The 22,289-nt window shown below is 42.1% G+C and overlaps 1 protein-coding gene and 1 non-coding gene across 6 annotated transcripts; both read left to right on the top strand.

Moving 5' to 3' along the window:
- The first annotated feature begins 1,345 nt into the window (after positions 1-1,345).
- Positions 1,346-19,273, top strand: LOC128405955 (RNA-binding motif protein, X chromosome-like). 5 transcript variants are annotated; one of them, XR_008328383.1, is made up of 10 exons: positions 1,347-1,499; positions 1,685-1,791; positions 3,112-3,280; positions 4,223-4,342; positions 4,957-5,071; positions 7,666-7,791; positions 7,879-7,980; positions 13,511-13,611; positions 15,970-16,051; positions 19,160-19,273. XR_008328383.1 is itself a non-coding variant. In XM_053373012.1 (9 exons), the coding sequence occupies exons 1-9, from the start codon at positions 1,391-1,393 to the stop codon at positions 14,401-14,403; spliced, it is 1,260 nt and encodes a 419-aa protein (XP_053228987.1). In that variant the 5' UTR covers positions 1,346-1,390; the 3' UTR covers positions 14,404-14,425. The 5 variants fall into 5 exon arrangements, 4 of the variants coding, with proteins under 4 accessions (XP_053228987.1, XP_053228988.1, XP_053228990.1 ...); XM_053373012.1 differs by lacking the exons at positions 15,970-16,051; positions 19,160-19,273 and adding an exon at positions 14,093-14,425 and having other exon boundaries at positions 1,346-1,499; XM_053373013.1 differs by lacking the exons at positions 15,970-16,051; positions 19,160-19,273 and adding an exon at positions 14,093-14,423 and having other exon boundaries at positions 1,346-1,499; positions 13,526-13,611.
- On the top strand, positions 1,545-1,617 carry LOC128406140 (small nucleolar RNA SNORD61). The gene has a single exon (XR_008328409.1). It is a non-coding gene; the product is annotated as a small nucleolar RNA SNORD61 (small nucleolar RNA).
- Positions 19,274-22,289: the final 3,016 nt, after the last annotated feature.

Raw genomic sequence — 22,289 nt, 5'->3', positions numbered from 1 at the left:
GTTCCATAATATCTATTATATTTCTCACATTGTCAGATAAATGTCTTCCTGGGAGAAAGCCAGCCTGGTCTTTATGAATCTCACCCACCAAAACCCTCTTCAGTCTTTTAGCCAAAATGTCTGCAAAGATTTTGTAATCCACATTGAGCAATGATATAGGGCGGTAGTTCTTAATCTGGTTCTTTTCAGTCTCAGATTTTGGTATAAGTGTAATATATGCTTCTTTCCACGATTCGGGTGCCTTCTTCCCATCTAGAATTTCATTGCAGACTTCCTTAAACGGTTGTATCAACCAATCTTTCAAAACTTTGTAATATCTGGAAGTCAATCCATCTGGTCCTGGAGATTTTCCCAATTTCATATTTTGAATGGCTCCCTCTATTTCTTGCTCAGTTATTTTCTGATTTAAGGTCACTTTACTTTGTTCAGATATTTTTTGTAATCCATATTTTTTGAGAAATTCTTCTATCTCTTTTTTCATCCACCGGCCCTTGAGCATAAAGTCTTCTGAAATAACTCTGAAAGCAGTTTCTAATCTCATTTGGTCTAAAAATGTTCTTTCCTTCAACCTCCTCTGTGGTGCATTTTCAACCTTTTTCAGTTTTTGAAAAATCATAAGGGAGCTGTTGTATTTTATTTCCCTGTGAATGTTTCCTTATCTTAAAGTAGGTTTGCTTTTCTTTTTTAAAAAATTGTAACAGTTTCTTGCATTAGAGCTTTTGCTTGAAGGTAGTAATTAAAGGGCCATTGTTCTGTATTTTGGGGCAATGTGTTTGTAGTGTCAATATTTGTTCTCAATTAGATGCGTTTAAGCAAGGCCTTAGGGGCGCGGTGGGTTAAACCACAGAGCCTAGGACTTGCCGATCAGAAGGTCAGCGGTTCGAATCCCCACGACGGGGTGAGCTCCCGTTGCTCGGTCCCTGCTCCTGCCAACCTAGCAGTTCGAAAGCACGTCAAAGTGCAAGTAGACAAATAGGTACCGCTCCGGCGGGAAGGTAAACAGCGTTTCCGTGTGCTGCTGTGGTTCGCCAGAACTGGCTTAGTCATGCAGGCCACATGACCCAGAAGCTGTATGCCGGCTCCCTCGGCCAATAAAGCGAGATGAGCGCGCAACCCCAGAGTCAGCCACGACTGGACCTAATGGTCAGGGGTCCCTTTACCTTTTTAAGCAAGGCCTTGGTCACCACAAAAAGGATGCTGCCATTTCTGTTTAGCAACTAAGGGCATGGACAAGCTGATAAGGACCATCAAGCCCTAATCAGATTTTTCAATATCTGCATATTGCTGTCTGAGGATTTATTCTGTTGTTTTGTCAAATATTTCCAAAGGACCCAAGCTTCTCCCATTTCAAGTTGAATGTGTGTTGTTCCAGATCCCAAACTGTGTCAAAATGGTTGAAGCAGATCGTCCTGGCAAGCTGTTCATTGGTGGGCTGAACACAGAGACTAATGAGAAGGCTCTTGAATCTGTCTTTGGCAAATATGGCCATATAGTAGAGGGTAAGCACACAGCCTTTTTAGGGCATAATATTAAGTTAAAGGTCTGCTTTGATGAATTTTACAGCTTTGATCAGTTGAAGTGATAGAGCTTATATGTCCTCTAAGAAGTTCTGAGCCGGCTTGTGTACAACTTGGGATACACCATTCTAAGATGAAAGTGGAATAACACTTTTGTCTTTCTTCAGTTCTCCTTATGAAAGACCGTGAAACCAACAAATCAAGAGGGTTTGCTTTTGTTACCTTCGAGAGTCCAGCAGATGCCAAGGATGCTGCCAGAGATATGAATGGAAAGGTAGGAACTAATGTGTTAATTGCAGAATGTCAAGCTGAGGGTGATTGGATTGATTGATTGACAGAGTTGCTTTTATTAATGAGACAAGTTCAGTGATGTGTTATAATGGAGTGAATGCTTGGGTAATAGCATTTAGGGATGCTAAGGGAATTTGTTTAAGGATGTTAAGGGTTAGCTTTAAGACAAATAAAGCCTTATGGCTTATTTTCTTCAAGAATGCTAGTATGGGCATTCTGTGGGCTACTCTTAAATTAAGAATGAAACTGGATGTCTCAAGAACTGCCTAAATAATACAGCATTGCTTCCTGATTGTGATGGCTCAATCAATTATTTCTAGAAAATACCTGTAGTGACTGTTACTTTTTAATAACATGCACTGTCGGGATCTCCGCTCAGCCAAGCTGATAAAGCTCATTTTCTTCCCCTGAGTCCTTCGGAATCGCCTCCCGACGTGTTTAACGACCTGAGCCTTTAATAAGGCTCCAAGGCACGTTCCCACATTAAGCAGAGTATCAAAGCAGCAGAAGTGATGAGATTTATGGCTACATGCTATGCTTTATTTCTTACTACGCAGACAGCAAAGAAATATACATCCTCTCTCCATGAAAGCAGAGAGCAACTGAAACAAAGGAACAAAGGAAACAGGAAACCACTAACGTCACATCCGCCTCTAGTCTCTCGTGAGACTTCCAACAGTCAGGACTGTCTCTGGAATGTAAACAGAGCCTTGTGACTCTAAGCAGCTGCTCAGTGGCAAAACAGAAACTAACATCCTCCCCCTTTCTGTGAACACCACTGGGCAGCATGTCAGTACAATCTCAGTACAAACCCAATTTCTGTACATAGGTATAGCCTTGTGTCTCTAAGCAGCTGCTCAGTGGCAAAACAGAAACTAATATGCATATCATGCATATCATGGCAAAACCTTTGCTTCTTAAAATTGGTTTGAATGCACTTGGAAACTAAAGATCTAGAAGAATTGTATGTAAACAAATAAGATTGACATACTGAAAGCATTTACAGATAGGTAGCCGTAAACAGCCTAGATAGGTAGCCGATAAACAGCCTAGATACATACTGAAAGCATGTAGCCGTAGAATATGGGTGTTCAATTTTTAAGTTCACCTTGGTTGGTTAAATCCTAGAGTGGTTTACAAAGTGGGGTTAAAGCAATATATTCATTTTTAAAATTATGTTTTTTATCTGCATAATACAAAACCAAATGTATTTGCTAGAAACCATAGCAGGGATAAGAACTGAGGCACTGTCCTACAAAAAGAAGCATTTGCAATTAATGTTAAGTTAGATTCCTTTGTTCAGTCTTTAGACGGAAGATCAATTAAAGTTGAACAAGCTACCAAGCCATCCTTTGAAACCGGTAGACGTGGGCCCCCTCCCCCTCCAAGGAGCAGAGGTCCTCCAAGAGGTTTTAGAGGCGGAAGAGGTGGAAGTGGAACACGGGGTCCCCCTTCAAGAGGGAGTTATTTGGGTATGTGTGTTTTCCCATGTGTAATTGGGCAGCATACAAGACACTGCATAGAGAATGCTGGTTTACAGCCTACTTTCAAAATCAAGACACAATTAGGACTGTGCAGTGTCTGGTTTTCAGCATTTTATATATCAGCAGCTAAATATTGTATTATACTGCTACATTCCAAACATCATGATATATCTTAGCTGCCGCTTCTCTCCACCTTAGGGGAGGAATAAACAGCCTAGATACATATGCCCTGCAGTTAAGTAAGGCCCCATATTGCCTTAAACTTCTTGGCTGAAGGGCAAGAAGCCCCTAAAAATATCTGAAACAGATACTGCGATCTGAATGCCATACTGGTTTCAGACAATTTACCAATATATCGCCCAGCTCTAGACACAATACAAATGATGAATTTCTGGTGGTTATCTTACCCCTTTTGGAAGTTTGGGAAAAGATTGTCGTCCTGCCATTTCACAGGATGAATGCTGTTCTTGTGTTTGATGTACTCAAGTATAGAGATGAAGCTAGCAAACTTGTAGGCTTGCTTAAAACATTGAGGTGTATTTTGGAAATTGGGCCAGGGATTAATCTCATGTTAAGCAAATTGGCAATTTGCCTTAAATTTTGCAAGTTTAGGCAGAAGTTATTTAATCGGTGTCAGTAACGTTTAAAAACAAGTATTGCAATCCCTGTAATAACAAACACAGCAGCAAACAAATAAACAACAAATTCATGAAAACAGAATGGTAAAATCATAGTTATTCAAATTATCGGAAAGAGCTGCTGAGAATCAGTTCTGTTCCAAATGACATTCTCTCTCTGGGAAGGGACAGTGTAGAATATTCTGTGTGTATCATGGGTACTGCCACAGTGGTACATTGTGCTCCTAGTGAGGCAGAACTGTCTGAGGGATCCTGTTTCTGCTATCTAGCTGGCACATTGCTGATCTTTTAGGTTCTTCTAGAGGCCCTCTACCGATGAAAAGGGGTCCACCCCAACGTAGCGGTGGCCCACCACCTAAAAGACCTGCTCCTTCTGGACCTGTTCGTAGCAGTAGTGGAATGGGAGGCAGAGGTAATTTTTTTAATCACTTTGATGCCAAACAGCATGTAAATGTAATAAAGTATTTTTTTATTGTCCATTGCATGGATCCACAAATCTGTGGTGGTTGGAGAAAGGCTTTTACAACTGTGCTGAGTTTTACTGGCACTCAGAAATAGCAAGTTAGTTGTACTGCTTCCAGGACCCTCCAGCAGTGCTATGTTGGGAGCAAGTCCCCGCTAGTGTCTCTGTGTTAGGGCAGATACCCCTTGTTGGATTAAGAGGTATGAATTGACACTCCTTAGTTATGCTGGATGACTTTGGTTTTCAGCATATCTTCACATGTGAGTCCTATGCAACACGTTGGAAAAGGATTCTTGAATTGTAGAATATGGGCTAAATACTCACTAGTCAGCCCTTGTTGATGTATGCTTAGTTTGACTGTTTACAAGAACTGAAAGCAACTTTACTTTCAGTATAATGTAGGACTTTGCTATCTCTTCATCTTGCTGATAGAGGTTGTATTGAAAAGTTTGATTCAGTATGGTGTGGTCTTAGCTCATGGTGGGAACAACTTTCTCTACTAATACCTTGTTTTCAGAAGGCTTTATTTCAAAAATATTTCATTTTCTGCTTGATTACTTAAGCACCCCTCTCACGTGGTAGAGACGGTTATGGAGGACCGCCACGCAGAGAACCACTGCCATCACGAAGAGATGTCTACCTGTCTCCAAGAGATGATGGTTACAGTACTAAAGACAGGTAAAATCAAACCCTGTTGGATATTTTTCAGATCAAGGAACTTAATTATTGAACCTACTGCATTTTGATTGCAGAAGCAGTGATTTAATGGAAAGGGTGTAGGGGGAGCACATCTGGGACATTTTTTGGACTGGGCGTGTCCCATCTGTCAGGACAACCAGATAATTGATTTGTTCTGGCAAATCAATGAGATAATGAGGCTTCCGGTGTTTACTGTTTATGAACAATTTGTTATCTGCATAAAGGAAGAATGAGGAGAATCAAAGTGGCTGGATATTTTCTTTCTTTTAATTGAATTTGTACTTAATGCTAGTCATTTAAATTGTAGCAATTAATTGTAGAATTGGTTGTATTTCTTATTTAAAGCTAAATGCTAATCAGAGAAGTTAACTAAGGTTTCTGCAACCCAAGTTTAAGATGCTAGTGGCTACACCACCTTTTGAAGTTCAGTATTCTGTGACTTGTCTTTTTTTTTTAAAAAAAATTCATTTTATAACACAAGTAAACAACACAAACAGAAAAACAAACAATACAAACATTCTTGTCTTATCCTTATTTTTTCTAAACATTGTTAGGTGGGCTTCCCCAAGTCCCCCCATCTGATTTTCATTTTAACTCATCTTTAGCAGTTTACATATATCATAATTTCTAACTATTTTTTTTATCATCACACTTACTTTAATTTTAATCATAAAAATCTTCACATTTACAAATAATACTATTTTAAAATACACTAGCTTCTATTTCTAACCCTACAGCCTATATCCACTTCCAAAGCTATTCTAAGATTTAAATATTAACATATTTTTTCAAATATTCCTTAAACTTTTTCCAATCTTCTTCCACTGTCTCCTCTCTCTGGTCTTGGAGTCTCCCAGTCAGTTTGGCAAGTTCCATATAGTCCATCATCTTCATCTGCCATTCTTCGATAGTTGGTAAATCTTGTTTCTTCCAATTCTTGGCTAGCAATATTCTCGCAGCTGTTGTGGCATACAGAAAAAAAGTAACATCCTTTTTGGGGATTTCACCCCCCACTATGCCAAGTAAAAGGCTTCTGGTTTTTTAATAAATGTGTTTTTCAACACTTTTTTCAGTTCATTGTAAATCCTTTCCCAGAAGTCTTTTACCTTGGGGCACATCCACCACATGTGGTAAAAGGTTCCTTCTTTTTCTTTACATTTCCAGCATTTATTATCATGAGTATGATACATTTTTGCTAACTTCACTGGTGTTAAATACAATCTGTACATCATTTTCATCAAATTTTCTCTTAATACATTACAAGCTGTAAATTTGATTCCCTTTTTCCACAATTTCTCCCAATCCACCCTCATGATACTGTGCCCCACATCCCTGGCCCATTCAGTCATTACAGATTTCACTTGTTCATCTTTCGTATGCCATTCCAGCAATAAATTATACATCTTAGATAGGTTTTTTGTTTTTGTATCTAGTAATTCCGTTTCCAGATTGGATTTCTCTGTTTGAAAACCGATTTTCTTATCCATTTTAAACACTTCATTTATCTGGATGTACTGGAACCAATCATCTACTTTATCTTTCAACTGATCATAAGATTTTAATCTAAATTGGTCCCCTACTTCCATCAAAATATTATACTTCAACCACGTGTCTTTCATATTCAACCTTTTATGGGTCTTAGCTTCCAATGGTGATATCCACCTGGGTGTTTTCCTTTCTAAACAAATCCTTATATCTCATCCAAACATTGTACAAAGATTTTCTAACTATATGATTTTAAAATCCTTTGTGAGCTTTTATCTTGTCGTACCATAAATATGCATGCCAACCAAATACATTATCAAAACCTTCCAAATCTAAAACATCTGTATCTTCCAATAAAAACCATTATTTCAGCCAGCAAAAGGCTGCAGCTTCTAAGTAAATCCTTAAATCTGGCAGGGAGAAACCCCCCCTCTCTTTCACATCTGTTAATAATTTTAATTTAATTCTGGGTTTTCCCCCCTGCCAGATAAATTTAGATAATACCTTTTGCCATTCCTTAAAACAATTCAACTTATCAATGATAGGAAGTACTCGAAACAAGAATAACAACTTAGGCAATACATTCATCTTTACCCCAGAAATTTGGCACAACAAAGATAGTTTCAACCTTGTCCATATATCCAAATCTCTTTTGATATCTTTCCATAACTTTTCGTAGTTGTCTTTGTACAAATGCAGTTTTTTTGCAGTCATATTTACACCCAGATATTTCACCTTTTTCACAAACTTCAGCCCTGTGGTTTCCTCTAAATTAAGTTTTTCATGTATTGTTAATTTTTTCCCTAAAACTTTGGTTTTATTCTTATTCAATTTGAAACCTGCAACTTGTCCGAACTCTTGAATCATCTTCAGTGCTTTAATTGCACTGATCTCAGGGTCCTTTTGAAGTTCAGTATTCTGTGACTTGTCAGCCAAGTCTAATTAGATGTTACACTATGTCTCCTCCACTTTGTGGTAGGGTGTCTGCTGCTGCATTAGGACTCTGCTTGAGCGTATGGCTGTGAGCTGTTATGAGGAGCTCGTGCACTTCACTATCGGAAAAAATACTTTAGTTTTCATTTCCATAGCTATTCAAGTCGGGACTATCCAAGCTCCAGAGAAACAAGAGATTATGCCCCACCGCCAAGAGATTATGCCTACCGTGATTATGGTCACTTCAGTTCACGTGATGAATACCCCTCAAGAGGCTACAGGTAGCTAATGTTTGATTTTGTGTGTTGTTGAACAAATCTCTCATATTCCATGAACAAGCTAGTCAAGCTCATTGTTCAATTGGCAAGTTCCAGAGACAAAAAAGAATATACTCCACCTCCAAGAGATTATGCCTACCGTGACTATGGTCATTCCCGTTCAAGTGATGAGTATCCCTCAAGAGGTTACAGGTACTTAACGTTCACTTTTGTGTATTCTCAAACAAATCTTTTAATATTTCATTCAACAAGTTAGTCAAGCTTATGTTTCAGTTTGCAGTGTGCTTCTTTGTACTTGATTCAAACGATAAGCACAATAATATAACAAGTGTTTTGTGGCACCTTGAGCAGCTTCATTATGCCAGAAGGTTTGGTGGACTACAGTCCTTTTTATCAGACACTTCTGAAGTCTTATACCTACTTGCAACTAAGGATAGTACTTCATGTGTCAGGTGAAGTGGACTGTGGTGCATGGAAGCTTATGCCATACTAAAATCTGTTTATATTTAAGGTGCTACAAGAACATGTGTATCCCTCTTATGTTACAGAAGAGAAACCAATGAACAATTGTTGGCTTTCTTTAAGCAGTTCTAAAGCCACTAGCCAGCCATGTGAAGGTGGATAATGTAGGTCTATGGGAAGCTATAGGTCATTATTTTCTATAGCACCATCTATGTTTATTAGGGATGGGGCAGACTTCAGGCTTTTGGAATATACTTTATTTGGAACTAAAACCTAGGAATCTATTAACAGGAGTCTAGTGTAAATGATGTACTTGGAATTAAAAGAATTTTGAGCCCAGGAGTTCAACTGAGCAGCGCTCATGTTCTACGCACAGATCCTTTAATGGTTGCCACAAGCTTTCTACATTTTGCTGCTATAATTGGGAATCACAAATCTTTGCTGATCTACTAATAGATCCAGATCTATCTTCTGACTACCACCCCTGATATTCATGATGCTCTGCAAAGAACAGCTTTGACTAGTTCTTACCCCAAGTGACTTATGTAGACACAAAGGAAATAGTGGGGGGGGGGGAGGTAATTGATGCAAGGATAGATAGATCTTTGATTATTTTAGTTATGTGTACTTAGACTGAGTCAGGCAGGGTATTGGGACTAAAGGGTGGGTCATCTCAAAACGACCTGGATGGGAGACTTCCGGGTTAGCGCCATCGGCAATGGCGGAGTTCCTCTGACCGGGAGGAACCCGCTCTGCAAAAATCGGGTCCTGCCGCCACGGTGAAGGCGGAGACCCTCCAAAAATCCCAGGTGGATGAAGCCTGGGAACGTGGGATTCGGCTGACACCAGGAGCACCTCCCCTACTCGCAGGGAAACCCCTTTTCGGGGCTCCGAAGCGACGTGGGGTGAGCAGCGCGGTGTTTTGAATCGACTGCTACTTTTGTGGAGTGAAGCCGCACAGCCGTTGCCGGAGAGCGCTGACTTTTTCCTGTGGACAATTGGACTCTAAAACAAGTACCCGTGAGTAGAAACGGAAAATTGGATCAAGAAACATGTTAATTTGGCACCGAAGCGGGAAGGTTCAAAACAGGAAGTCCGCCTTCCTCTTTTTGTAAATAGACTGAAGCAAAACCTTGTAAGCTAATAGCCTGGAAAGTCGTTTATAAAGGTCGAAATTTCCTTCATTTATAACCACTAAAACCCCCTTGGAAGCAGGAGAAAAGGGGGGGGGGACTTTGACTGTTTAAGCCTGCAGGAGAGGGAGTAAAGAAAGATAAGTTTCCACCGTCTCAAACCTGGGAATGGGGTGTCAGAGACAGAAATTGTCGGAGACGTTCATTGACTGTGAATGGAACATTTTGACAGATAGTTTAAAAAGAAAAACAAACTGATTCCAATGTTGCCTTTCGCATTTTAAAGAAACAAAGTATTTGAAAAACGAAAGTAGTCTTCCTTTGTTGGACTTGCTTTAAAAAGATGGATACAAATAGAAATTGTCTCCTCTAGAGGGAGCTTGTTAAATTGTTGCTGCAGTCTGCTTGGGGACTCTACAGCCGTAAGATTAAGATCGTGGGACCAGTCCTTTGACCTTGGACAAAAATGTGTTGGGAGGAAGCTTTGGTGCTTGCTCTTTGCAAGACAAATGCACTGTTGGAGCAGATGCATGAGAAGATGGATTTGATAAATGAAAAGCTGGATTTGATGACGGCTGTAGGGAATACTGTCACAGAAATTATTCAGGGACCAACTCAGGAACCTGTTTTAACTGGGCAAGTACAAGTGCAGAAGATAATGGATGAGGTTGCGGTAGCACCTCAAGCAATACAAATGGAGAGATCTGAGGCCCTGCAGGAGCATAAGCCGCTGTTTTTGAAGATTGAATTTGGAGTGGGCCAGGGGATGTCTGGAGCTGAGGAGGCTCTTAATTTCGGAGGGACTCTGAAACATGCTGTTAAATATTTTCTGGATTATGCTGATGACTGCGAGGAGTGGGACTCTGGGGATTGGGTTGGTCTGATGAGGGGAGACAATTTTGGGCTGGAACCCCCCAGAGACCCACTCTTTAATGAGAAAGGAAAGAAATTAAGAAAGAGACCAACAAAAGACAAGGAAAAGTGCAAGTATAAACAAGAAGAAGAAGATTTGCAGAAGGGGCATGGAAGAGACTTAAGAGCCTCGGACATAAGACTACCAGGTTGATGGACTAGATGGAATGGACAGTAAGGACTGACATAACCCGAGACCAGGAAGAAGAGATGTTGGATGAAGATTGGAAGAAAGTCTCTAAAAATTTATTTTGGGAATTAGTGTAAAATTAATGAATATTAGAGGAAAATGCTGGAATGAAGCTATTTGGCCTTAGTAGAAATGATATAAGGAGTTATGTATAAATAAGTATTAAGTTTTAAGTTTTAAGGTATTTTATGGTAAGATAAGGTTAAAATAAATTAAGGTAAATTGTATGACAGAATATAGTGAAAGATGGAAAGGATTTGCTGAGTTAATAGGTTAGATTGTTAAGATAAATTACCTAAAAAATTGAGAAAGATGGAAAGAATTTGCTGAAACAAATAATTAAACTAGAACACAAAAAGGGAGGTGTGAGGAGGTCGAGGAAATAAGCAAATGAAATGGAATATTGGATGTGGTTTTTTTTGTGTTTTTTTGTTGCATTGTTGTATTGGTTTTTATGTATTTCCCCCCCTATTTTTATGTATTGCAATGTATGTTTTGTTAAATTTTGTGGTTCTTTTCTTCTTTTTTCTGTATTCTCTAAACTTCTAATAAATATCATTTAAAAAAAACACAAAAAAAAAAACAAAACGACCTGGATGGGAGACTGCTTGGGAACCAAATCTAATATTCTTTTGAGGAAGAACAGGGTATAAGTGAAAGGTCTACCTTACTCTGTGCAAAAGTCACTGTGACCCTTCCCCTCTGCAGGGAGGTGGGACCAATTCGGATGGTCTGCCCCTGCCACTTAATGGATCCAAATGATTTCCAAAGAGTGGTAGGGGGTGTTTTATCCCATGTTGGTGGTCTTTCAGCTGATTCCCTGGTGGCCCGCTGGAATGTGGAGTTAACCAGGGCTATTGACTGTTTGGCTCCGAAGCACGCTCTCCGATTGCATGGAGCCCGGACAGCCCCATGCTTTTCAACGGATCTGAGGGCAATGAAACAATCACTGAGACAGCTAGAGCCCTGGTGGCGGAAAACTCATTCTGAAGCTGACCGGACACGGGTTAGAGCTCAGTGTCGAGCCTACCAAGTGACAGGAGCAACAACGGAGAAGACTTTCTTCACTGCCTCTGTTGCATCTGTAGAAAACAGCAGCAGGAGACTTTTTCAGGTGGTTCGCGATTTAGCGGAAGCACCTGCTACATCGGGGCCCAGTACAGGCCACATGATCTCCTGCAATGATTTTGAAGTTTTTTGCAGATAAGTTTTTTGCAGATAAAGTCGCTGAGATTCAGGAAGAGGTAGACTCCACAGTGGGAGCAGGGCCAGGGCGGGAGAGTGCTAGAGTCCTGTCTAGTCAAGTTGTGTGGGATCAATTCCAATCTGTTACCTCCAAGGATGTGGACAGGCTGCTTGGACGAGTGAAACCAACCACCTGTCTCCTTGATCCTTGCCCATCCTGGCTTATAAAAGCTAGCTGGGTGATGGGCTTTGTGGGGTGGTGAATGCTTCTCTCTGTGAGGGAGCCTTCCCAGACCCGCTGAAAGAGCCAGTTATCAAACCGCTTCTTAAAAAACCATCTTTAGCTGCTGTCAACATGGCCAACTATTGCCCAGTCTCAAATCTTCTATTCTTGGGCAAGCTATTGAGAGAGTGGTTGCTGGACAACTCCAGGCACGCCTGGAAGAAGCGGACCATTTGGATCCCTTCCAGTCGGGATTCAGGCCTCACTATGGGACTGAAACTGCCTTGGTTGCAATGGTTGATGATCTCCGGTGGGCTAGGGACAAAGGTGAGAGCTGTTTCCTAGTTCTGCTGGATCTCTCAGCGGCTTTTGACACGATCGGCCAGAACATCCTTCTGGACCGTCTAGAGGAGCTGGGGGCACTGTTATACAGTGGTACCGCTCCTTTCTCCTGGGCCATGTTCAGAAAGTGGTGGGGGGGGATGAGTGTTCAGACCCCTGGGCTCTCACTTGTGGGGTGCCTCAGTGTTTCGTCTTCTCCCCCATGCTTTTTAACAGCTACATGAAGCCGCTGGGAGAGAGCATCAGGGCTTTTGGGCTGAGTGTTCATCAATATGCAGATGAAACCCAGCTCAACCTCTCTTTCAAATCAGAACCAGTGAAGGCGGTGAAGGTCCTGTGTGAGTGCCTGGAGGCGGTTGGAGGATGGATGGTGGCTAATGGATTGAGGTTGAATCTTGAAAAGACAGAAGTACTGTTTTGGGGGGACGGGGGGGGCGGGCTGGTGTGGAGGACTCCCTGGTCCTGAATGGGGTAACTGTGCCCCTGAAGGACCAGGTGCGCAGCCTGGGAGTTAGTTTGGATTCACAGCTGTCCATGGAGGCGCAGGTTAATTCTGTGTCTAGGGCAGCTGGTACACAGGCTGAGACCCTACCTGCCTGCAGACTGTCTCACGAGAGTGGTGCATGCTCTAGTTATCTCTCGCTTGGACTACTGCAATGCACTCTATGTGGGGCTACCTTTGAAGGTGACCCGGAAACTACAACGAATCCAGAATGCGGCAGCTAGACTGGTGACTGGGAGCAGCTGCCGAGACCATATAACACCAGTCTTCAAAGACCTACACTGGCTCCCAGTACGTTTCTGAGCACAATTCAAAGTGTTGGTGCTGACCTTTAAAGCCCTAAATGGCTCCAGTCCAGTATACCTGAAGGAGCGTCTCCACCTCAATCTTTCTGCCCAGACACTGAGATCCAGCGCTGAGGGCCTTCTGGCGGTTCCCTCATTGCGATAAGTAAGGTTACAGGGAACCAGACAGAGGGCCTTCTTGGTAGTGGCACCCGCCCTGTGGAACGCCCTCCCACCAGATGTCAAAGAGAAAAACAACTACTCGACATTTAAAAGACACCTGAAGGCAGCCTGTTTAGGAAAGCTTTTAATGTTTAATAGGTTATTGTAATTTAGTGTTCTGTTGGAAGCCGCCCAGAGTGGCTGGGGAAACCCAGCCAGATGGGCGGGGTATAAATAATAAATTATTATTATTATTATTATTATTATTATTATTATTATTATTATTATTTTATTATTATAGCAATGGCCTGTACTAAACCCCAGCAGTTATTCTTCTTACAGTAATCGTGATGGCTGTGGAGGGCGTGACCGGGACTACTCTGATCACCCAAGTGGGGGCTCATACAGAAATTCCTATGAGAGTTATGGTAAGTGCTTATTTTGAAGGTCTTCAGGAACTCAATAGGCTTGACTCACTCTTGACTTAATAGACTGCATCTACTTAAGTGGGGAATTGGCATTCTGGGCTTGTCCACTGCAGTGAAAATACACCGTTACTTCATTTTAAACAAAATGATTGAATTACATTTCCCATAAACTAACGAAGCAAAAGTTCAACTGTTCTGAATTGCATCTATCACTGGAGAAAAAAAATGGTGGAATTTCTGTTGTAAAAATACCAAGCTGTTCTGGAATAGTCCCAAAAAGAGCTGCCTTGAGAAATATCGTCTTCAAACAGTCTTTATTTCATTCACTATCCGATACTCCCCTGCCAAATGTATATTAAAACTTTCAGTTAATACAAAAGAGTAACAGACACCATTGATACAAATTCTTTTAAACTTAGATGTAAAGTTGTGGTGATATGATTTATAGTGTTGTCCTATTACCTGACCATTGAACCTGCAGGTAACTCACGTAGTGCTCCACCTGCACGAGGGCCCCCTCCATCTTATGGTAGAAGCAGTCGCTATGTCGATTATGGGAACACCCAAGATGGGTATGGTGGAAGTCGAGAAAGTTACTCAAGCAGCAGAAGTGATGTCTACTCAAGTGGCCGGGATCGTGTGGGAAGACAAGACAGAGGCCTCACCCCTTCTATGGAAAGGGGTTATGCTCCTCCACGTGATTCTTACAGCAGCTCCAGCCGCGGAGCACCCAGAGGTGGCGGCCGTGGAGGGAGCCGCTCTGATAGAGGTGGAGGCCGAAGCAGATACTGAAACCTTTAAAAGTGCTGGACCAAATCAGTTTTTTCCTCCAACAAATGAGATGTGGAAGTTCTATCCCCACTCCAGAGGACTACTGAAACATTTGTCTTTATCTTTTTTATTGTTTCTTGTTAAGTTCCCCTCCATTACTTAATATTATTTTTTTTTTGGTGAGGAGAAAGTAAACTTGTTTTAATTTCAAAATTGTTAAGATTTGTCTCAGAATGCAGGTGTTAATGTATGACATTTTTAGCCTGTGTACTAGTGTTGTAACTTCTTAAAGTAAAGGTTAACCCTGAAATGCAACGCTCTCACCTCATCCATGAAACCGGCAACCCTAAGGCTTCCCGTACAACGTGCAGCCATCTAAAATGGCCATGGATCGTTCTACACATGCAAACATGTGCCTTCTTTCTAGCAAACCCATTTTAGCTTTTGGAGGGTGGTGGGATGTGTGCCAGACTAAAATGTTAAAACATCCTCTCCATGCTGAAATGCACACAATGCTCCAAAATAGAAAATTAATTTAGTCTTGTGTAAAAATTCAGGATACCATTCAGTCATTAAATCCAAATGACATACGGATAATGCTGAATGTACATTGTGCCTTTCTAAATATTTCATTTGGGAATTTGCAAGAACCTCACCCCCCAAAATAACATATTAACCTGTAGTAAGCAAGCTACAGATGTGTAAGAGGTTTGGCCAGTTCTATCAAAGAAGCTACAAAACAGTACTTGCTCTTACTGTTTCAAATTTTTGCAATCCTGTAGTGTCTCATTTTTAAAGGAACATCTTTGCTGTACATCATGGCAATGGAAGCTCTTTTAAATTTTAAAGCAGCACCCAATAGAAAAACTGCTGGATAGCCTTAGGCGAAGCCTTACAAATTCAACATAACCTTATCTTAGATGAAACTGTGTTATGGCACAAAGCTTTTGAAAGCAACACTAAGGAAGCAACTCACTGTAGACAAACATTTCTTTAAAGGGTTGGGAGGGGTTATTTTTTGCCCAGTATGTTTCGAGGAAGAACTTAAAAAAACAACTGCTTGTACTATACTATACTAGGAAATTAAAATGCTAGCAAATCAGAATTTGGCTTAAATGGCCAAAATCTATACCAGCTTGGGGAATTACAGACAAGCCGTTAATACGAGCCTGATGTTTAGTTGGATGCCTGACTTCTTTGTACTAAGTCAGGTGGGCAGTTTTGATACAAATAGCAGAACCTGTGGCAAGTTGTCATGATCCAGGTGCAGCCAGGAAGTCCAAAAGATGCTCTTGAAATGTAGTAAGACTTGAAGACCTCCAAATAAAGTTCTGCTATAATCCTTAAAACATGCCAGTCAGGTTGTGGATTTACCACGAAAAGCACCATTGGAAAGGAAATGAGAATCCATAAGCCATTCCAGTTCATTCCAATCCAGTGAACCTTCCACCTCTCAAACTTAAAGCATCAGAGCTTGAAGCAGGTTAATTGGCAAACACAGGCATTCTTGCTGTGTTTCTCGGGGTGGTTAGGGGCTTGGGCAGTTTGTGCTAGAATAATCTTTCATGCCTGTTTTAATTGTTGCAGGATGACAGCGGTCTTTAATATGTGACCTGGTGCATGGCAGTGCTGGTGGAGAACATGGATTTCTACTCTAATAGTACAACAGGTAAGCTGTGGATGGACGCAATGTTAAGAACACTGCATACTTTTTGCAAGTTAAAGATGGGCAGATAGAGTGTACAAATTAAATTGCTGATACCTTCAGTGAAGTTTGTGGTGAGTTCTTGGCTGCTCAATTTGGGTAAATAAATAACCACCCTGTTTTGGAATCTAGCCTTTGCAAATTTCTGAGGGAAGAGGAGAGAATAAACTAGATTTTTATTATTTTTATTTTTAAATAATTTTTATTAAAATTCCATTTATCAAACCAATCATATCCAATCATATTCCCAATTATATCAATTCAAATCACAAAGTCCAAATGTTAAGCCGAATTTTTTTTTTTTTTAGGGGGTACCCATGCTTCGAGTTCGGTAGGAGTCCAATCTTCTTGTATTTCTGCTGCTTTGATGTTCACAGTCCCATCTTCTCATCTCCTTGTCATTATCCTTTTTCTTTTAATAACCTCCAAGTTGTCTCCACAAGCGAGGTAAAAGAAACAGCCTTGTTTATATTTCTGTGTGAACTTTGAAATGCTTTCCCATAATTAATCTCACATAAATCCATCCAAGAGTCCGTTCAAGCGGCAGTCGCCATTTTAGACAATTCTGATGAAATACAGTCTCAGCGTCCGTTCTTTAATTTTCGCAGACCTTATGCACAATAAATCAGCCTTTCCAGGAGGTTTGTTGCCCTTTCAAATTTACGATCCAACCTGATAACAAAACAGTGGCTCATACTCCCTATGACTGGAAATCTTGCAGCAAGGTCTGCCCCTTAATGGCAGATCACTTTTGTAACTACGCACAAGAAAGCCTCCATTCTTTCCAGATCTCCCACAGAGTAAAACCTTTTATTAGCATTTTTTGTTTCCACACAGTTTATTTTTCCATCTCACTTGCTGTCAGTCATTGTGGCAGTTCTTCTAAAGGGGGGGGGTTATTAGGTAAATCATATTAAAAAGCAGAAAGTTCCCCCTCCTTTCCGTTCCGTTTCACATACCAACATAGTTGTGTTTCTTTGATATAGTCCTCAGTTCATTCCATCACTTCATCATTTCAGTGGTAGATTTATTTAGCAGATAACACACTCCTGACCTCGCTCGAAGCATGTGCGTTTACTTCTCCAAATTTTTTTCTTCTTAAGCAACGCAGCCAGTTTCGCTCCTGAAAGTAGCGTCCGGGAGTTCCAGGACTCGCACAAGGGCTTTCCGCCCAGTGCCCCCACCCCCTCCTTCTTTCGAACTCGGGGGTGATTTATGGGCAAACCGTGGGCGAGGCAGCATTTTCCCATCCCCTGGGAAAATGAGGGAGACTGATATACTCCCCATAACCAGCCTCTAATTACCTCATGCAAGCCCGAGAGATGGTATTGTCGGCCATCTTTCAAGGCGCCCCTAGAGGCCCTCCGAAAACTAGATTTTTTTAAAAGGCAAGCTGTGAATGGCATTTCAGGAAAAGAATATGCAGATGTCAGTGATATGAGTGCAAGCTTTGAAGAGGCTCCACTAGGGATGGTGGCTTCAATACCAGTTAAATATGCTGTCAGGGTTCAGTTCACTTGTTGCCCTGATACCTGGAATGCCCTTAATGGTGGCATAGAAAGCTGTAGACTTTAATCTCTGATGAAAACTGTTTAAAAGCTTTGACCAGGATTTCAGACATGCTGTTCAGTAGTCTTGGGAGTATTACTATTTTTCACCTTCCGCATACGTCCCAAGGTGATGTATGAAATAAAATAAAAACAGCAGAAAAATAGCAAGATGAAATTAAAAACAAAAGACATCCATGGCAAAGATATACCATAGATTCCGGCATACTAGGCGACTGGGTGTATTAGGAAAAGGGACCATTAGGTCCAGTCGTGGCCGACTGGGGTTGCGGCGCTCATCTCGCTTTATTGGCCGAGGGAGCTTCTGGGTCATGTGGCCAGCATGACTAATCTGGTTTAGCGAACCAGAGCAGTGCACAGAAACGCCATTTACCTTCCCTCCGGAGCGGTACCTATTTATCTACTTGCACTTTGACGTGCTTTCGAACTGCTAGGTTGGCAAGAGCTGGGACCGAGCAACGGGAGCTCACCCCGTCCCGGGGATTCGAACCGCCGACCTGATCAGCAAGTCCTAGGCTCTGTGGTTTAACCCACAGCGCCACCCACGTCCCTAAGGGCATATTAGATGACCCCCCCCCCAAATTAGCAGCTGCAATTTGGAGATTTGTCTTAGAAGCCCAGTCGCCTAATACGCTGGGCAGCTCCAAGCCGGGAGTAAGCCGCCCGGCGCGGAGCTGAGCCTGCTGCTCACTGAGCCTGCTGCTTGGGGGGGGGGGGCGGGTTCATCACCGGGTGGCTTTCTCCCAGCGCGGAGCTGAGCCCACTGCCCGCTGCTGCTGCTGCTTTGGAGCCGCCACCGCAGCAGCAGTGGGGAGGCGAGCTCTGCTCCGTGCCACCCATACCCGGTGTATAAGGCAACCCCCGACCTTTTAAGCTCTTTTCCGGGGTTAAAAAGTCACCTTATACGCCGGAATTTACGGTAGTCACCCACCTAGGGAAGCTTGCCAGAATTTTAAAAAAACACTTCAGTTCTCTCTCTTCCTCCCTCCACCCAAAAGGAAAGGTAGTGGGCAGATGCCATAGCTCAGGCACAGGCAAAGGCAAACTCGGCCCTCTAGATGCTTTGCAACTACAACTCGCCTCATCCCTGACCACTGGTCCTGTTAGCTAGGGATGATGGGAGTTGTAGTCCCAAAACATCTGGAGGGCCTAGTTTGTCTATGCTTGCCATAGCTAAACAGTTGCAAAAAACAAACATTAGCAGTGAGTAGAATAAGGCTTTCAGCAGCCACATTGCACCTAATAAGGATCCTTGAGTGTCTAATATTTTTGGGTTTGGCTGTGCTGTTTTAGAGGAAGCCTCTTCTATCCCTTAAGGATCATGTGCCCGCTTGTGACTGTAAAATAACACTTTTTCCAAGTAGACCATCGTAGTTTATACAGCCTGTATTTTGAGTTTGTTATCTGCATCAAAGCACACCCATTCATGACTGTCCCTGAGCAAATCATAGTTTTCTGATAACTTCCTTTTGAGGCACTGCTAATGTTACTCTCTTTATCTTAGGTACAAGGTTAATCGTGGCTGACATTTGAGGAATGGATGCCCATGGAGAATGCAGCTGCTGAGCAACTTAAATATGTCTACAGTGTTTCATGAAGACATTTCAGAGGGAAGTCAGATCTTAAATGCCAGTGTCAGTCGTTGTTGTGAGCATTGGATGTTCATAGAAGAGAAGAGGAAGAGGCCTAAATGTCAGAAACACCTGGATACAGATTGTTTGTGCCCTCTTACAAATACTGTGTATCAAACGTTGGCATGTAATGTGCTACTCTGGCAGTACAATACTATATGATGACAACTTGTGCAGGAGTTTGGTTCCAGGGGTTCCATGTATATGCAAAAACACTCTCTAGCCTGTGGAACTCCCACACACTTGAGCATCCCAGGGTTTCCAGAGCTGGCATGCCAAGAGGGCTTCAACACCCCCATCCCCAGCAAGGCAGAGAGCTTAAAAACTCTTTGCATTGGGTTTTCCCAATGCAAAAAAAGCGCGTTTAAGCTCTCTGCCTTGCTTGCTTTTAACTTCGCAGGATTTCAACTAGGAGGCTTCAACCATGTATGTTATGTTTTGTTTATTGAAAATTTTAAAAACAAAGTTTGTAAAAATGGCTCAAATCCTGCAAGTTAAATGCTTGTAACATTCTAGCTTGTAAAGGGTCTGTCATGCATAAGTCTAGACATTTCTACACATCTCCATCCAGGCCTACAAGAGGCATGGCTTTGTTCAGCCATGCATTCTAGTAAAAAACACTGGAGAACAGGCCTGTGGAGAGTCTCAGGGGGTTCATAGGTCTGAAGGGCCGCATTCAGTTCCTGAGTCTGAGGTTCCCACCCCTGGTTTAGGGTAACAGAGTGGATCAATTATCTGTTCATTTTTTAACCTTGCCCAGCATATTTGGGCTGGGTCTGAGTTCCCCTTTAAATTGGGATTGGATACACATATTTTTGCATTGTGTGAATGTACACTGGCGGATGCATTCTTTACACACTGGGTAAGGAATCTTAGTTTTGTGTGTTTTGTGAGCTGATGCCTAAAAAGCATACATTATTTATTTCAAACTTAAAATTACAGCTGCCTTAAATATAGTTTCTTAAAAGATGGCTGCTGTCTTGAAAGTTATAGCTAACACTTTAACATTTCCTGTGCAGGTCTAGCTGCTGAGCAGAACAGAGTGAGAATGAAGTGACAGGGACTGAGGTAGACTTACCTTTATCTCCTCAGGACTGCAGGAGGGGGACCACATTTTTAATTGATTCCTGCATTTAAAGAAAGAGTCCTGCATGTAAAAAGCTAGTGCAGTAAGGTTCAGCCTGGGCTTAACTTGCTTGCTGGTGAGTTTATTATTATTTTTGCACAGGGGAATACTCAAAAAGGGCATCTCCCATGATCCCTTCTACTGGCTCATTTTGCTGCAAGAGTAGTCAGGGTCTCTGTTTTATGTTATGCGGTGTGCAAAGTAAACATTTGAGAGATGCAGGATAAGGGCACCTCTATACTTACAGCAAAACATCCGCCACAAAAGCTCTTCCCCTTCCTACTTCTTCAGAAATGATCGCAGAAGACCAGAAACCATCATTCAAATGCACACAAACCTGTTCCACCAGTCAGAGGAAAGTCTTTCTGGTAATCCCCCCCCCCCAATCAACCCGTTTGTGGCTTTAAGTGCAGGGTGGTAAGTAACCTCCACTGCTGTTCTGCTCACTCCAGAAGAAGCAGGAAGATACAGTCACGGATGTGGGTTAGGCATCGTTGCATGCAAGGTCTGCAAAGCTGAAGACATTACATCTTCAACCATGAATCCAGAAGAGCAAATCGTAACCTGGCTGATTTCTATGGGGGCTTAAAATTCTCCCAAAATGATTATTGGCAACCCTGTGCAGTTCTTGAAAACATCTTTGAAAGATGGGGTTGTTCTGTGTAAATTGCTTCTCCGCCTTCTTCCAGGATCTGTAGGAAAGGTAAGACCATGAAAGTTGTTGTTCACCTGCCCACTGACGAAAGCCTTTATTACGGGCATTGTAGGAGAGGTAGCATTTGGAAGTGATTCTATATACAGTGGTACCTCAGGTTACATATGCTTCAGGTTACAGTCTCCGCTAACCCAGAAATACCGTAGTACCTCAGAAATAGTACCTTTGCTTCAGGTCAGGATGAGAACAGAAATTGTGCTCCGGCGGTGTGGCAGCAGCAGGAGGCCCCATTAGCTTAAAGTGGTGCTTCAGGTTAAGAACAGACCTCCAGAACAAATTAAGTACTTAACCGGAGGTGCCACTGTATTTTCCAATGCCCTGCTGCAAGGATGTGGCCATTGCTTTAAATCTGAACCCCTGGTTCTTTCCAACAAACTTTAATAATTGCAAGAAGAAAAGAAAGTTGATGATAATAAGCATGGTCCTGGTGCACAGTGGTTGTGTTACTCTGCTAGTATGGGAGCAACAACAGGCCTGCTACACTAAGACAACAAGCCCCAGACTACATAGAAGCAGCCAATGCTTTGTCAACTTGGTTAAAGCTGCTGTCAGAATCTGCCACTAGAGTGGCTAAGGTGTCTTGGCATTAAAAAAAAATGCTTTTCATAACAGCAGTTATGAAACTGCAATAGCCCTATAGAGTAAGCTGCTGCTGCTGCTGCTTTCTCCAAATTGCAGAAAGGAGGTGGGCAGTAAGGCAGCTGAGAGAACAGTGGTTTGCCTATTTCTGTCTCTTGATTTCATGGAAGGTGGTGATATGAGAATTTGAGACAAAAGCATCTGCTTTATAGCTGGTCACATTATTTCCTCGACTAGTAGCTTTCGGGGGCCTCTGGCAGAGACTGCTTTCTTAGTTCTGTTGCCTCTAGGCTGAGGGATCCCAAATGCAACTGATCCCTCCCCAAGACCCACTGGTTGGACACAGTGGTGAACCCTGCTATGTGAGGAAATTGGCTTCTGAGGATTTCAGTAGGGGCAAATGTAAGGTTCTACACTTAGGTATGGTGTTGGATTAAATCCTGTGGAGGCCCCTAGGCAGTAGAAATCTTGGGGGTCCCCCTCTTGTTGGCATAACACTGAACTAAGAAAGCTTGATTGTAATTTTCTTTCAAGATCTAATCAATATTATTTTGATCCATTGTTACGGGGCTCCTAAAAGGCA

Source organism: Podarcis raffonei, chromosome W (genome assembly GCF_027172205.1).
Source record: "Podarcis raffonei isolate rPodRaf1 chromosome W, rPodRaf1.pri, whole genome shotgun sequence".
NCBI lineage: Eukaryota > Metazoa > Chordata > Lepidosauria > Squamata > Lacertidae > Podarcis > Podarcis raffonei.
The sequence above is the reverse complement of the archived record's forward strand: the minus strand, read 5'-3'. Positions and strand labels throughout refer to the sequence as shown.

Coding starts and splice junctions, on each gene's coding strand:
- LOC128405955 (XM_053373012.1), top strand. CDS start 1,391: ATGGTTGAAGCAGATCGTCCTGGCAAGCTGTTCATTGGTGGGCTGAAC. Junction 7,792..7,878: donor TACCCCTCAAGAGGCTACAG/GTAGCTAATGTT, acceptor TCAATTGGCAAG/TTCCAGAGACAAAAAAGAAT. Junction 7,981..13,510: donor TATCCCTCAAGAGGTTACAG/GTACTTAACGTT, acceptor AAACCCCAGCAG/TTATTCTTCTTACAGTAATC.